Below are 15,323 nucleotides of genomic sequence, written 5' to 3' on the forward strand. Positions count from 1 at the left end.
TATACAAAAATTAATATATCAAAAATATGATATAAAATTAAAATTATAAAGATCTTAATATAAAAATTAATTATATACACAATATATGATAAATTAAAAGTTCACAAAATAAAAGAATTGAATAAAATAATATTAAACCAAATTTAGAGTGATGAATAGTGTTGCACCAAATTTGGTGCAACACTAATTCATACTCTATAATAGTGCAAGAATTAGTGTTGCATTGGAGCAAAAAACCATTATTTTTTGCACTAAATTTGAATTTGGTGCAAGAAATAGAGTACCCTTGGAGATGGTCTTAGTAACATCACTCATGTGGGATGTCTTTTACTTAATAAATTTATTTATTTCTCTACTCGAAAAGTTGTTTGAGAAACTATTACATTCATAATTTGTTCGAGACATGTATGATGTACCACCTTCATTACTAGATAAAAGCCCATTAATTTAATAGTACTCCATTACCTTCTAACTTCTATTTCAATTTTAAATTCTTAGAAAAGGACAATTTCTATCACTTCAATCTTATGGACTTGCTAGTTGCTACCAGTGTTTTAAAAGGTGTTTTTGGGGCGAGCCCCAGGGAAGGCGTACCAAAAATGCCGTGGACGATGGTGGGGACGAAAGTCCCAAAAAGGCATACGCTCGGGCGGTTTTTTGGTTGAGGCGTTAGCCCAACAGACATCTTTTTAAAAAGGAATTAAAAATATTAAATTTAAAAGTAAACTTTTTAATATTGCTAAAAACTCTAAATTAGAAGTCTTTCCCAATTCTTTCCGCTAGTCTGCCTCTACCAAGAGCAATGATTTATCACTTTTTTTGCAACAGAAAACTTGCATTCTTCTCCGTACATCAAATTCAACATGTTTTTTTCTTCCTCCATATAAAAACATTATTATTTTGAACTCATTGCTTTCATCTCTTTTTATACATATTTCATTGCTAGTTTGTAAATATGTATATAATTAATTTTTTAAGTTCAGTGCTTCTCTTGCTCTCTTTCAAAATATAATATGGAATTATATATATATGTGCTTCTATATGTATTGATTATATTTATATATAATTTTACTTATTTATTTGGGATTTATAATTTCATTAGATAATACGGGATTTCACTTATATATAATTATTTGGGATTTATATATAATTTCACTTTATTTGGGACTTATATGTAATTTCATTAGATAATATGGGATTTATATATATTTACTAGTCTAGGGTACGCGCTTTGCGCGTGTACCTATATCAGAAAATATTTAATTTTTAAAAATTACGTAAATATTGTGTTTGACATATTGAATAAATATTAAAAATTACCTGAAAATAAGGAATGTTAATCTCACTAAGCTAGCTCTATTAATAATTTTACTGAGCTAGCTAAGTGAGATTAATATTCATTATTTTTAGGAATTTATATTTTTTAAATATTTTTTCAATAACTCAACTATATTATTTAATAATATTTACATATTTATTAAAAATTATATATTTATTGATATAGGTACACGTGCAAATAATAGAAGATATAAATTATTTTTGAACTTTTTTCCTATTCGAACAACATATTATTTTCTTTATCAAATTTGTGTTATAATTAAAAACTATATTAATAATTAAAATATATAATTAATTAGGTACCAAATCTCTTACTTTTAGTAGTATGAGGATGTTTGGCTAAGCTTATAAACTGGTCAAACTGGCTTATAAGCACTTTTTGGCTTACTACGTGTTTGTTAAAATTAAAAGTGCTTATAAGTTAAGTGCTTATAAGCCAAAAATAAACCAAAAGCTATAAGTTGGTCTCCCCCAACTTATCAAATTCTAGCTTATAAGCACTTTAAGTTTGACCAAAATATTTATTATTCTATCCCTACAATACTTCTTTTTAAAACAAAACTCTTCGTATACCCAGTTCTTTAGCTGCATATTATTAATTTCAGCACTTTTATCCAAACACATAACTGCTTATTTTTTAAATCTGTTTCAGCACTTAAAAGTATTTTTCAGCACCTAATGCTTATCAGCTGCTCTAAATCAGTTAAGTCAAACGTATCATTAAGTAGATACGTTTCTTGCCTCTTATTTAAAGCCCCCTGCTCTGCATGTTTTTCCTTCAAATTAAACACACAACCCTCTACACTTATTTCAGTCTTTTCCTCTGTTACATATCTATTTATCAAAGTAATTTTATTGGGGAACTTCTTATAAGTTCCCCAATATAAGAAGAATGAATGTGAAACGTATTTTTGTTGAAATTTATCGTTGGATACACCAGGAAAAGAAACGTTATATTAATACCTACCTTAGAGTCCTTAATATTAGAACTTCTTAAGTAATTCAAATAAGGAAATATTTAATAATAAAAAAACAAATTAATTTTAAAGTCCTATATATTAGGATAATAACCAAATTACAATTTTGTCTAATGTAAAGTTTATTTTTAAAGGGTAAAAAAGGCGAACGACATTTCGCTAAGGACCTTCGTGTTTTCAATGTAGTATATATATATAGTTTTTTTCAAAATTTAATGCAATTTTATCTATTTAATAATATTTTTATAATTATATTATTATATAAAATATTAAAAATTAAATACCCATGGGGCTTACGCCCCACTGAGGCATATGCAAAACGCCTCGCCTTAGGCCCGCGCCTTTTAAAACACTAGTTGCTACTAGGAAACTTTCCCTCAAATTCTGTCCTTTTCAATTCTTGATATGTTGCTCTTGAATTGCCTTTGCGACCAATCTTCAATTATGTCACTACTATTGTTGGCTGCCATAGGTTGGGTGGGAAAATCGATTAGCCAATGCCTAGGATATTAAGCATTACCATAAATCTAACAAGCTATAGCGTGCGGAGCGGCCCTCGATTTAACATGCGCCAAGAGGGGGAATAGATTCTATGCCTAAAGCCTCTTCAAGCTGTTAAAATAATACTCTACAAGACAAGAGAAAAAGGCAAACTAAACAAACAATTTTGTTACGTAGTAATGTACAAAACAATTGCAAAGATTTTTCCAACGTGAGAACTGAAAAAGGAAATATTTTTGTTTTCACTCCCCAAACATCCATCGGACAATCGAAAAACAGAATAAAAGGAAAATGAACAGGTTTTCAGGCATGGAACTTGCGATTAGATCATGATGCAGTTCTCCATTGCAGCTCAACTTGAAGGCGACCGTTCTTTGAATCAATGAGGTGGTACTTCTCGTTGATCCTTTTGTTGTTAACAACATCGGAAAGGCTTATATCAATATAACCCAATACCTCCTGAGTTAAGAAGAAAATTACACCAGTATAAGTTAGCTTCAGTGATATAAACAATTAAGTGAGCTTCATTTTTTTATAGATCGAGTAAAGTGAGAGCTTCAACAAAACAATGTCAAACACAAAACCAAGATTGCAGGAAGAAACACCATTTTATTCCATCGCCCTTCTGGGATGACACGAGAGTTAACAATGTGAAAATTAGCATTTCATATTACCTTGAAAGGTGATTAACTAAAATAGGATGCATACCATTTTATCCTAACGGAGTATTACTGCAGTGTAAAACAGTAAATAACAGATGTGAGTTTCACCTTTTGAAACGGAAGCTATATAAGATGCACCATTCCAATTACTAATATCTGTTGTTACTATTGTATGGTGACACTTCAACTGTTCAACATCATATTCTAAAAGGTCATCTCAAGTTTCCAGAGAAATACTACTTGCAACAGTCCGTTGTTCCTCCCTTAAGGCATAATAAATATTAGAAAAAGCAATTTCTGTACCTTAGGATGTAATAGGCCAATCCTTGTTGAGGTGCTGACAACTTCCAAATGCAGCCTATCATTCACAGGAGGCTCCTCCAACACAAAGGTAAAATCCTCTCCCCATCTTGGATCTCTGTTCTTCTTGACTTGCTGCAATCAAGGTGGATAAATCAAGTAAATGAATGTGAGCAAAATTAGACATAGTGCAGGAAATTTCTTGCATTTAAGTCAAAGTCAGACTAAATACATACTGCAGATCCAGAAAAGCTAAATAAACAAAATTATAAGTAAATGAACCTCCAGCAGCTCATGGATTTACTATGAGGGCAAGAATGCAAATCAAATTTGCACACAACCTTATTATGGGGAGATTTATAGTAACAGCAGAATGAAGATATACTACATTTATATTAGCCAAAAAGGCTGAGAACGGTATACAGCAGAATAAAAGATATGCAGCTTTTTAATTCAAGAAACAAAAGAATAGAAAACGAATTTGTAGTCTCATTGGAAACACAAACAGCATAGTTGCTGAAATTATAGGAATCCATCATGCACTCATAAGGATTTTGAAGACAGAATGGAAGAAATTCATCCAGGGAGTGGACAGAATGGAAGAAATTCATCCAGGGAGTGGACCCCTAGAAGCAACCTTTGATACTGCAATTTTTCTCGGAAGAACTTAAGTTTCCATAAGACATTCCCTAAGAAAAGGACGTTTTTGTGCAAAATCTATAAAAAATTTGGAGCTCCCTTACAAGAGAAGATGAAGATTCCTGCACAGCCACATTAACTCAAGCAACTACTTAGTCTGACCTAGCAAGAATCTCTTATCCTAACTAGCAATGCTTTATTTTCATATAACCCAAAAATGAAAAAAGAAAGAACGAAAAAAAGAAGTTACCGCGAGCTTTTCATGCTTCAAAAAGTCGAAAAATGTTCTATACAACTTAGTAAAGTAAAAGGTCCCAGGAAACTAACATGCTTGATGGAATGGTAATTGAACTATACGTTATATCTGTGAGGCCAAGGAAGGAGATCTTGGGAAAGATGAAGTAATAATATCCACACCCAAATCTGATTTTGTCTTTTGATCTATATAATAATCTCATGATATAGGATATCACTTCTTCATGGTGACTTTTTCCTCGGCTGCTTAGCCCCTCCGTCTAACCTCTGTGATTGATGTCTCCATCTCTCTAGCTTTCTTGATACACGAGTCTCAAATTTGAGCATTTGGTAAACTTAGATAGTTTGGAAAAGCTTATAAGCTGATGAAACTAACTTATAAACACTTTTTGGCTTATATATGCGCTAGGTAAACATCAAAAGTATTTATAAGCCAAAATCAACAAAATATCATAAATTGATCACCCCAGCTTATGCTTTTTAAGCACTTTCGACTTGAAAGAGCGCTTCACTACTTTATCCCTAATATTATTTGTAATCCTCGAAATAACCTTCACAAAACAGAACCTCCAACTCCCTCTCCGTTCTATTTTCAATGTCCATCCTTCTCCATGTTATTTTAAACCAAACACATCAACTGTTTATTGTCATATCAACACTTCTGTCCAAACACATAGTGACTTATTTGTAAAATCAGTTTAAGCATTTAAATGTGCTGTTACCACTTGATGATTATCAGCTACTTTAAATCAACAAAGTCAAACGGGCTCTTAGAAACTAAGCCAATGCAAGTTTATGATGAAGTACAAATGCCACCACTGTCCTGGTTTAGGTGGCATAACCTGACAAGCATAAAGGTTTAGAATTATTGTATCAATAGGTTATCACATCAAAATTATCAATTTTTGTTCTTCAGAATGTGGTCAAGTTAGCAAGTAATATCGAAAGGAGGGAGTGCATTCTAGAGAACTTGGATACCCAGGCTAGCGTAAAGCCTAAACACTTGTGAGGTAGAGGTATTGAGGTTGAAAGGTTGAAGATGAGTGGGGAAAGAGTTCTATAATGTCCTACCCATTTCTATCATTGTCTGTCAAGGAGAGAACAATGAAGGACTAGAAACAACAACAACAACAACAACAACAACCCAGTATAATCCCACTAGTGGGATCTGGAGAAGATAGTGTGTACGCAGACCTTACCCCTACCCTAGGGTAGAGAGGTTATTTCCAAATAGACCCTCGGCATCCTTCCCTCCAAGAACTCCCCACCTTGCTCTTGGGGGTGACTCGAACACACAACCTCTTGGTTGGAAGTGGAGGTTGCTTACCATCAAAGTAACCCCTCTTGTCAATGAAGGACTAGAAAGAAGAGGCAATTTTGTACCTTAGTTTTTTTCTCCTCCCCTTTGAAAATAATCCTGACATATGGATTAGTATGGTGCTTTCCTTCAACATCTTGAGCTTCGTGGACCGTAATCATAAGGACGCCTCCCCCTGGTGGCGTTCCTTCTGGAACTTTTTGTACTGCATCTGACTCTTCAAATTCTTTCGGTATCTGGTCCTCCTTAAATGGTTTGTAGGTTAATTCCACCATGATCTGACCGCGGTCCTTGTCATTCTGAGTATCATTAGAATCCATGTTCTTTAGGAGATCCAGTGTCATAGTTTTCGATTCATCAGGGGTCAAATCTTTCAGAGGAATAACGTTCATACCCATCTTATCATGTTTGCCAATCTGAATAAAGAAGGGACTGAAGCTTGAGATAGCACAAAGAAGGAAAACAATAATGAATGTGTATCAAGAAACTAGAAAAGTTACCTGCTCCCAATCATAAACAGAGAGCTCCAATGCTTGTGTTTCTGGATCTTTAACGACCATATTAAATTCCTCATCCCACTCTGGATTTAAATTCTTATGCTTCACAGTGGTTTTCTTTGAAGGAAGTTTTGACTCAGTGAGCTTAACTTTTACGTAAGGATCAGATCCACCCATTAAATCTTTCTTTCTCAGCTTCATTGCCCTCAGAATCTTCACATGCAGGATCCCTACAGGTTTTTTCATTGCTCTACATGTTCGCAAAGTGAAATAAAATGACACAATTAATTGAAAGTGATCGCAAAACCTGAGACAAAGAATATGATAACAAAATCTAAAAGTAAAGAAGACATACTTGGATGGATCCAAAATCTGCACTTCTAGAGTTTTAGGCCACAGATACATGTTAGCAACCTGATCTTTAATGGTTTCCTGTTAAGAGAGTTCCACAATATTAAATGACACTTATAACAATAAATGACACTTAAGAGAGTCTGATCATGACTACGACAAAAATGTTATCCCCTGCACATGCACTTATAACAGCTGCTTTGTGTCATTAAACTCAAATCTCTATACACAAAATTTTGGTAAGAAATTCCTAGTATTCTTAACCTTAGAAGCTAAGCAACAAATATGCTTACAGTCTTCAGCAAAATACAGTAAAGGATATAGACTATTTTTCAAAATAGAGCAAATGAGAAGGCTAGAAGCATAAACTGTTCCAAAAAGAAATAGAAGACAATGGACCACCAGAAATTATAGTACCTGGACAAACCTGTACAAGCCAGGAATGGACATCAGATCAGCACCCAAAAGCTTCAAGCCAAAGTCAACATGTGGCTGTAAACCAATAAGAATCTAATAAGACAATGTTTTTGTTCATTTTTGGTGTAAAGAAAGCTATTTAGAAGATGCAGAACCTAGAAATCATAGAATACTTGTAAATGATAGAACAAGGACGTATCATTGCTTTTTGAACTGTAAATATGGCTTAAGCACAGCCTTTGCGCTGACACTAGTATACTGTTACCTTTCACAAAAAATAAGAATCTACTAAGATGTATGTCAGCAAATGCAAATCCGCCCTAATAAATTGAAATGAGTCCATAAATCTATAATATCAAGGGAAGACGCCAACCATGGTGTGATAAACTAGGGTAAACTATACGAGGGATGACAGAGGGATCATGTGGATAGAGGACTTCAGAAGGGCCAAACAGGATTGGACTTGGAGTGAGATGATGTTAAGGAATTTCGCAGCAAATATATCAATAGGAGAAGATGGCATGGCCAAGATGATATAGAGGAGGTCAAGGGCGAAGTCAGTCATGGTAAATCAGTTTAATTGGAATTAATAGGAAGGGAAAAGATGTAGTTGAGTCAGTTCAAAAGAAAAGAAAAAGAGGTAAGTTTGGAAGAATTTACAGAGTACCAATGCACTGTAAAAGTAGCTATTTCCACTTAGTATGCATGCGGGATGCAATTTTAACGGCGGATAGTCCATAGAAGTGGGGCAAAACATTGTGAGTTGGAGTTCCTCGTGAAAGGAGCATGGATAAGACAAATACCTCATGTTGCAGTGCAGCTTTACATCTATGTTATGCACACTGGTATTCTCTTGTCTAACATTTCATGGGTGCTACCAAGGTCAGTGGATAAGCAATGTTGAGGTGGAGTTTACAAAAGAGAAAAACAGCTTGGAGGACAAAGATTTAGGACACTGACTGAAAGTAGGGAGATGGAGGAATGAAACATAAATAGATTAATTTTGTTTTCCCAATATTTTTGGTGTAATTAGAGAATTTTTTATTTAAAAAAAAAATAAAAAAAATAGAGGAACATGGGGTAGTTTCATACATATACATGCCCCACCCCCCTCCCTTTTTTAGTTTTGATATAGTTAACCGCCACTTCCCATACCAAAGATTGACCGACCGCGCTCCTTCTTCACTTTGTTCCTTTGGTGACTCAAACCCCTGTCTTATCATGGGAGATGGAGGGTCCTTACACTAGGCAATCCCTCTCCCCATTATCTATGAATGACCCATATCCATAAATTATTCGTATACCAGCTACACGACCATAAAATACATTCTTGATTAATCAAAAAGAGGAAAGATGCCAACCCTATAACCATAGGATTATACAAGGAAACAAGACAACAGTTTGGCTTTGAAAATTTTGCTTGTTCTTTTTTCTTTCGCTCCAAACATATAAACCTCCTCTTAAAACATGTGCCAGATGCATAACCTACCTTTTCCATGAGTGACACCAGGATTTTGGCAAAACATGGAAAGCTTGGAACTAGAGGCTTCAAAGTAATACGTGGAGCTGCAAAAACCTGCAAGTCCACGACCTGAAACATCCACTCAAGCAATTAATTTTGGCCATTGTTGGCAATTGGCATTCTTTTGTCAAATCTCATCAAAATGTAAAACACCAAAACACGTAATGCAAAACCTGAACAGTTGCTTTCAATCCGAATGCTTTGACCGCAACAGTGACATTAGGATTTGCTGCCCACTTTAATGACGGTTCCATGATCAATTCTTTTTCGTCAGTAACATAGACCTTCATCCCTGCCAAGTAGAAGCATACGAAAAAATTATGATGAATTTAAGCGAAAATCAAACACAAAATCTAGTATTTTAAACCATTATTACAAAGATGAATAAGAGGCATTTGACCAAAGAAATCTACGAGGCTAGTTGATAACCGAATCCAACTCAGTAAACCATATCTTAGAGCGTGACCAACATCAATTACAAGACTACAAGAGTCCTACTTGATATAATTGCCTGTGTAGAATATCATTTCTTAGAAAAAGCATGCAGTTACACATCCCAGAAACTTATGGCATAGAAAGCATACACTACTAGGTTAAATGAATAAATTTGCAATATAATTTTTTCACATTTAAGTAAATATTTTGGGGACAGTAAAGAGAAAATAATCATATTCAGGGGGCAGATTAAACAATTGTTTTCAAAATTCTCAATCAAAGGACAGCTAGCTAACAAGAAGCTGATCCTTTAAAGTTCAAACTCCTCTAACTTTTCTCCTCTCACCTCCAAGCTGTCCAAGGCCTTTGATAGTGAGTTTTTTATCCTTCTATTAAAGGTATACGCTACATTAGTCCAAATTCTATGGGACTTCCCAGTGATGCGATCAATTTTATCCACGTCGTACAGAAAGTAATTCTGAGTGAAAGAATGACAATAACTGCGTGCTCAACTGCTTAACCCCAAATTAGATATGAGCATGATTTTCAAAAATAAATGGATCAGCAACAAAGTGACGCACACAGTGTCAAATAGAAAGAGCACAATCAGTTAATCAAATTCTTTTCAAAAACAAATACTATGTCATTTAAGCAAAATATAACAAATGGCATGCTTCATATCTTATGCTACGCATTATTTTTCTACAGATCTCAACAACATGTAAGATAAAATAGGAGCAAATAAAATTTTTTGGTCGCCATAGAAAAGGACTAACCCTGGAAAGTAGGAGGTAAGGACCCCAAAGTTAGTGTTTCAAATTCAACAGAATCAATTTTATATTTTGGTATTTGCTCAGCAATAATTGGTGCCGCAATATCTTTTGCAGTTCTGCAAATTGCCTGCTCAAAATAGTTGAGCAATAGTTAGTTCATTTCCCTTTAACAAAGATATAAAGGAGATAGATAATGCAGAATGATGTTCAGAAGAGTACCTTGTCCAGGTAAGGCCACATATACTCGAGAAACTTGTTGAGCCAGTCCACCTTAAGTTTAGAAAATATAAAGCAAATAAAAATATATTCATTGATAAGCTACTTTAAATGCAGTTTAGACTTCTGAATGTACATACACGGTCATAATCCGGACATTTGATCCAAAGAGGAATTTCAGACAGTATCTGCTGCAAGCTTTTAGTATCTCGCTCAACCAATGGACGAATAACAGGGTCCTGATAGTTTACAGGAAATGCATTAGCTGTTCAGCCACAAAAGGAATAAAAAACACTGATTGGGTACAATTAAAAAAATGTAGCCGTTGCAAACAGATGAGGAAAAAATGAAACACCCTGAAGAATAAGTGAAACTGTTTAAATGACATGGGTGCAACCAAGTAAGTTATGACCTTTTTCCTCGGATTGGTAGTTAAGTTATGCCTTTTTGTCTTGTTGATAAACAAAGGTATTATCATTAGTAGTATAAGCTGAGCAACAAGCTGGTACTGAAACAAGGTACAATTAATCTGGTAGTTGTGGCCAATGTTCTAAAAGGCGGGGGCGTGAGGCGAGACGTTTTACCTCTGACGAGGCGAGGCGTAAGTCCCACGGATCTTTAAATTTTACTAATTTCAAGAATTTTAAGATAGCATAAAATAAAAAATAATTATAAAAATTACATTAAAATTAGAAAATTATAAAAAATAATCTATTTAAAATATTGATAAATTATAATTCAACTATGAATAATGCAAAAAGTATGACATATATCATAATATGCAAATTAGCTGCAACGTCGTTACAACTCAAACATCAAAAGTAATTCGATATGAAATCCTATATGTATCTCTTAAGGACGATATTATAATTTTATATTTTTCTTAAAATACTCCTTGTATTTAATATGCTTTCTATTTGAAAGAGAATTTATATAAAAACATAATTCACAATTGAAATATGATTCTCTAGCATCAATTATTTTTAAGTTTCAACAAGTTAATAAAGTGACACAGAATTCACCATATAATACCATGATAACTAATTATTTGTAAATAGTTACTAGCTGATAATGAGCTATTAAATTAATAAGTATTGTATCTTGTAAACATGATAAAAATAATTATAAAAAAAAATTATGGACCATATTATATAGTAAAGACGTAACAAAAGTTAATAAATAAATACTTTTTAAAATGAAAGAATTATTTAAAATTAACTATCATAGCAGTCTTAGTGGATAGTGTGTAATAATTTTTATTTTAATTATGACATAAAATACTCCCAACTTAATGATTTATGACTAAGAAAAAGTAATTTTGAATAGTCAACGATTTATTAAGAAAATTTAAGGATTTACAAGGTTAATTACATACAATTGCATAAAGTTCTATTAGGCGAGCCCAGTACGCTGGGCGTTGGGCATGTCCGGGGCGTAAGCCCCGATGGCCGAGGCGTAAGTCTCGCGGAACTAAGCCCCACGCATAAGCCCAGGGTGTTTTACGAGTGCTCCACCTCGGGGCGAGTCCCGGACGAGTCTCAATTCTACCTTTTAAAACAGAGGTTGTGGCTTCAAAACAATAATTAAACAGCATTTTGGCATGGCCACATAAAACAAGTACTTACTGGAGAATCTCAAAAATCCGAAGACCTGGCAGAGCAATTGCCAACTAAAAACATTTGATAATCCTGTGAAACTCGTGTTCATTTACAAATCTCACAATTTTTTTTACCAAAATAGAAGTCAAATTATCTACATACACAACGTTGAAATTACAATCCATAGTGCACTTTTTGCTGAACCAAACAATTAAACCTTAGGGCAAATGTGCAGCTCCAGTATACTAGGTCAACTAGTGGTTGACTTAGCCAGTCAGATTAACCCAATTCCCAACAACAACAATAAATTGCGGTGCAGCTATTCTTATGGTGATACTAATTTTCAATTTATCAGAGACATCGCCTAATGAAATGCCCAATACACATAAATAGCAAAGGAAAACACACATAACACAGTAAAATAGAGAAATTCTCAATCCAAGTACAACTTAAACCCACAATTATAGTGTGATAGCAAGAGAAACGCAGAAACAATGACAGAAATAAAGCAAAGAGTGCAACACCTTAACATCACAAGGCTGGAAGTAGATGAACAGATAGTATCCGATCACCAAGCCAAATGAAATCCCAACTCCAAATCCACAGAAGCCTAATATAGTACTCACAAAACCCATCTCTCTAAAAAACCACACCAAAACCCAGCTCAAAGTTAGCGTTCAACAAAATTTGTCCATATGAATCTGCTCCACCTTCTCTCTTACCATATATACCAACGCCATTGATCAGGATAAATTAATATTTAGAGGAAAGGACAAATGTGTCCTCGAGGGAACTTCTTCAGTGTCAATTTAATGCCTTGGGAATTGTGTCCTTTGTCGTCTTTTCAAATTTAGATATAGATATTTCGGACAAGCTTTAGCGCAAAGGACGCTCCGGGTTAAGTGAATAGTGTCCAAATTAACTGACTCCTGAAAGGCGTAAAATGGAAAGAAAATGCACGTTAAATTTTTGAAACGCACGCGACACACGTTATGATTTATAAACTGTATTTTTGATTTTTATTAACGGGAGGTCACCGACGTTACTGCAGGCCCCAGGAATTAAAGTCACCAAAACTTTTCACTACTAACCAAGTGGATAACTTTTTCTGGCATTGTACTTAAAATGTTAGCCACTTTACGAAATGGATGAATTTTCGTTTTGACTTTAAACTTAGGACAATTTATTTATCTAATTCTGAAAGAGGGGTCTTAGTTTGTGCAAATCATGTATCATTTGGTTTGATTGGTATATTAGTTAAGTAATTTGAATTCGAGATATCGCATAAATATTAAGATGTTTGATTGATAGCATAATAAAAAGAAATTATCTTCGCATATTAATTTTATAGTTGATTGATTGAATCAAGAAAAAATAAATTCAAATAATTAATGTAGAATGTGGGTGTGTGGTAAGGTGGGGTGCGCCAATGGAGTTGGGCCGGTGGGTAGGGGTGGGGCAAGATGGGGGTTGGAGGGTAGAAACCAATTTAGAGGCGTATTCACTGTTTTATGATATGTGTGCACCTAATACGAAAAGGTGAATCTAAAATTCACATTTGACGGATTCAATATTTAGGTTCTTTGTATGAATTCATTAATTTTTTTGAAATTATAAGTTTAATTTTATTTTATTTTTGCAATTTCAGTGAAATTTCACATATGTATATATACTCTGTGGCGAAAATATTGAAATCATTTTAATTTATTGACTATATGATAAATCCTCCATTGGTGCTAAATTTATTACATATATTTTTATAGAAAATACATAATTTAGTGAACAATGACTTAAAAGGAGAATAAGGATTTTAATATGTCGAGCTTGAAAATTTTGAAAGTATAAATCAAACAAAGAAAAAAATGCTTAATTAAAACGTTAAAGGGGCACGCCAAACATGTTAATCCCCATGGGTGGACCCAATTATAAAGAAAGAAAGAAAACACAACAAAACATACATGTGATTTAAACCTTCGAGCTCAATTCTAAAAAAAAAAATAACAAGACAATCATGCGATTTGAAATCCCGACTTCGCTTAAAGGTGCCATAATAATGTAATACCCTATATTTTTAATAAGGGTATATTGGTCATTAGCAAAATAATAATAATAATAATAATAATAATAATAATAATAATAATAATAACAACAACAACAACAACAATAAGAAACTAACTATAAAAAAAATCAAAAAAGGGGGAGGGGGGACAAGGAATTTAAGACAAAAGGCCGAAGCCCATAACAAACATCTGCCCTAAAATATTAAAAAAGGGTTAGGGGATGAAGCAGAAGCTTAAGGAAACGGGAAAAATACAAAAGCAGGGAAGGAAAGAAAGAGAAAAGAAGAAAAGAGAGGATGAAGAAGAAAGTTTTGGACAGAGGCTTTAAGAAGAACTGGGGGTTGAAATTGAATCCTTCGGCTCAAGAGGTTAACCTTCTTCTTATCAGTTAAATTATTTTACTATATCTACGCGATTTCATGTAGTACAAAAGAATTACATATCAGTTTTTTATAAATAAATAAATAATTACTATGGACAGTAAGGCCATAAAGGTTTGGTTTAGGTACTGATAGGTCTAATTTGGAGGAATAAAGTATACTAAATAGTTTGAAATTGATAGAATTATGGACTAGTTCTATGATTAAATATAAATACCTTTTTATTTACAAGATTTTTGGACTAATTTAAATTACTCATAACATGGGTAAATATAAATCCACAAATTAAGACTCAAACATGAACCCCGATGATTGGATTTTCTAAAATAGCTATGAATTAGCCTAAATAAGGAAATTAACACGAGATCGATATTATGTAATTATAGATTGATTGGAGGAATTTGTACGCATTGCTCGAGGTGAAACATTTGGTATTTCGGCACGAGTACTGTGAGTAGTAATCTTGCCGAAATTTGTGTTTTCATAACTTGCATGATTTATACATAATTTTTAATATGAATATGTTACTGATTATTTTAAGTTGCACGTGGGACAAGTCTTTTACTCGATATGATATCGAAATAGTTATTTGAGACCGTTGTTTTAAATATTTTCATTGTCACTAGATCTGTTTTACCGTTACTTGAATTTACTGTTATCTAAAAGAAATTATATGATTTGATAAGAACCAAAATGTCCTATATTGTTTTAAAATATTTTCTATGAGTATATACAGATTATAGAGATACGTATAAATGAGAGTAGACATTGAAGGATCCCGCAGCTAACGGCGGGTTCGTTAGACCTGGTGCACCTTATAATTACATATTACTGTTATAGCTCTCGCTAGTGGGAAGGTAGAACTAGCATACCGTTACCGATTTCCCTCGAGTAGGGACTACCTTTATATTTGACTTTTTGCGAAGAAGTCCACAGTTATACCGATTACATGATCCATTCATTGAAACCTCCCAAATGTGAATATCGATATTAGACAGTGATTACCGAGCTTATTACCGAACTGTTAATTGTATTATACTACAAGAAAAGCATGACGAGACTGAAAATTATTTGTTGTTTCTGA

At 33.6% G+C, this 15,323-nt stretch overlaps 1 protein-coding gene across 1 annotated transcript; it reads right to left on the bottom strand.

Moving 5' to 3' along the window:
• Window positions 1-2,969: 2,969 nt before the first annotated feature.
• LOC104249657 (synaptotagmin-1-like) lies at window positions 2,970-12,523 on the bottom strand. Its single transcript, XM_009806133.2, has 12 exons — window positions 12,324-12,523; window positions 10,342-10,440; window positions 10,205-10,255; window positions 9,989-10,112; window positions 8,951-9,069; window positions 8,745-8,846; window positions 7,256-7,330; window positions 6,843-6,919; window positions 6,491-6,737; window positions 6,056-6,406; window positions 3,782-3,913; window positions 2,970-3,275 (listed from the first exon to the last, which is right to left on the bottom strand). Exons 1-12 carry the CDS (start codon window positions 12,432-12,434, stop codon window positions 3,144-3,146), a joined length of 1,620 nt encoding a protein of 539 aa, XP_009804435.1. The 5' UTR covers window positions 12,435-12,523; the 3' UTR covers window positions 2,970-3,143.
• Window positions 12,524-15,323: the final 2,800 nt, after the last annotated feature.

This window comes from Nicotiana sylvestris, chromosome 1 (genome assembly GCF_000393655.2).
Source record: "Nicotiana sylvestris chromosome 1, ASM39365v2, whole genome shotgun sequence".
NCBI lineage: Eukaryota > Viridiplantae > Streptophyta > Magnoliopsida > Solanales > Solanaceae > Nicotiana > Nicotiana sylvestris.

Bases quoted from the DNA above. Each gene is read 5' to 3' on its own strand.
- LOC104249657 (XM_009806133.2), bottom strand. From the start codon at position 12,434: ATGGGTTTTGTGAGTACTATATTAGGCTTCTGTGGATTTGGAGTTGGG. The intron at 6,920-7,255 runs GTACTATAATTT...CTCTCTTAACAG, and splicing joins GCTTGTACAGGTTTGTCCAG to GAAACCATTAAAGATCAGGT. The intron at 6,407-6,490 runs GTAACTTTTCTA...TTCTTTATTCAG, and splicing joins CTGTTTATGATTGGGAGCAG to ATTGGCAAACATGATAAGAT.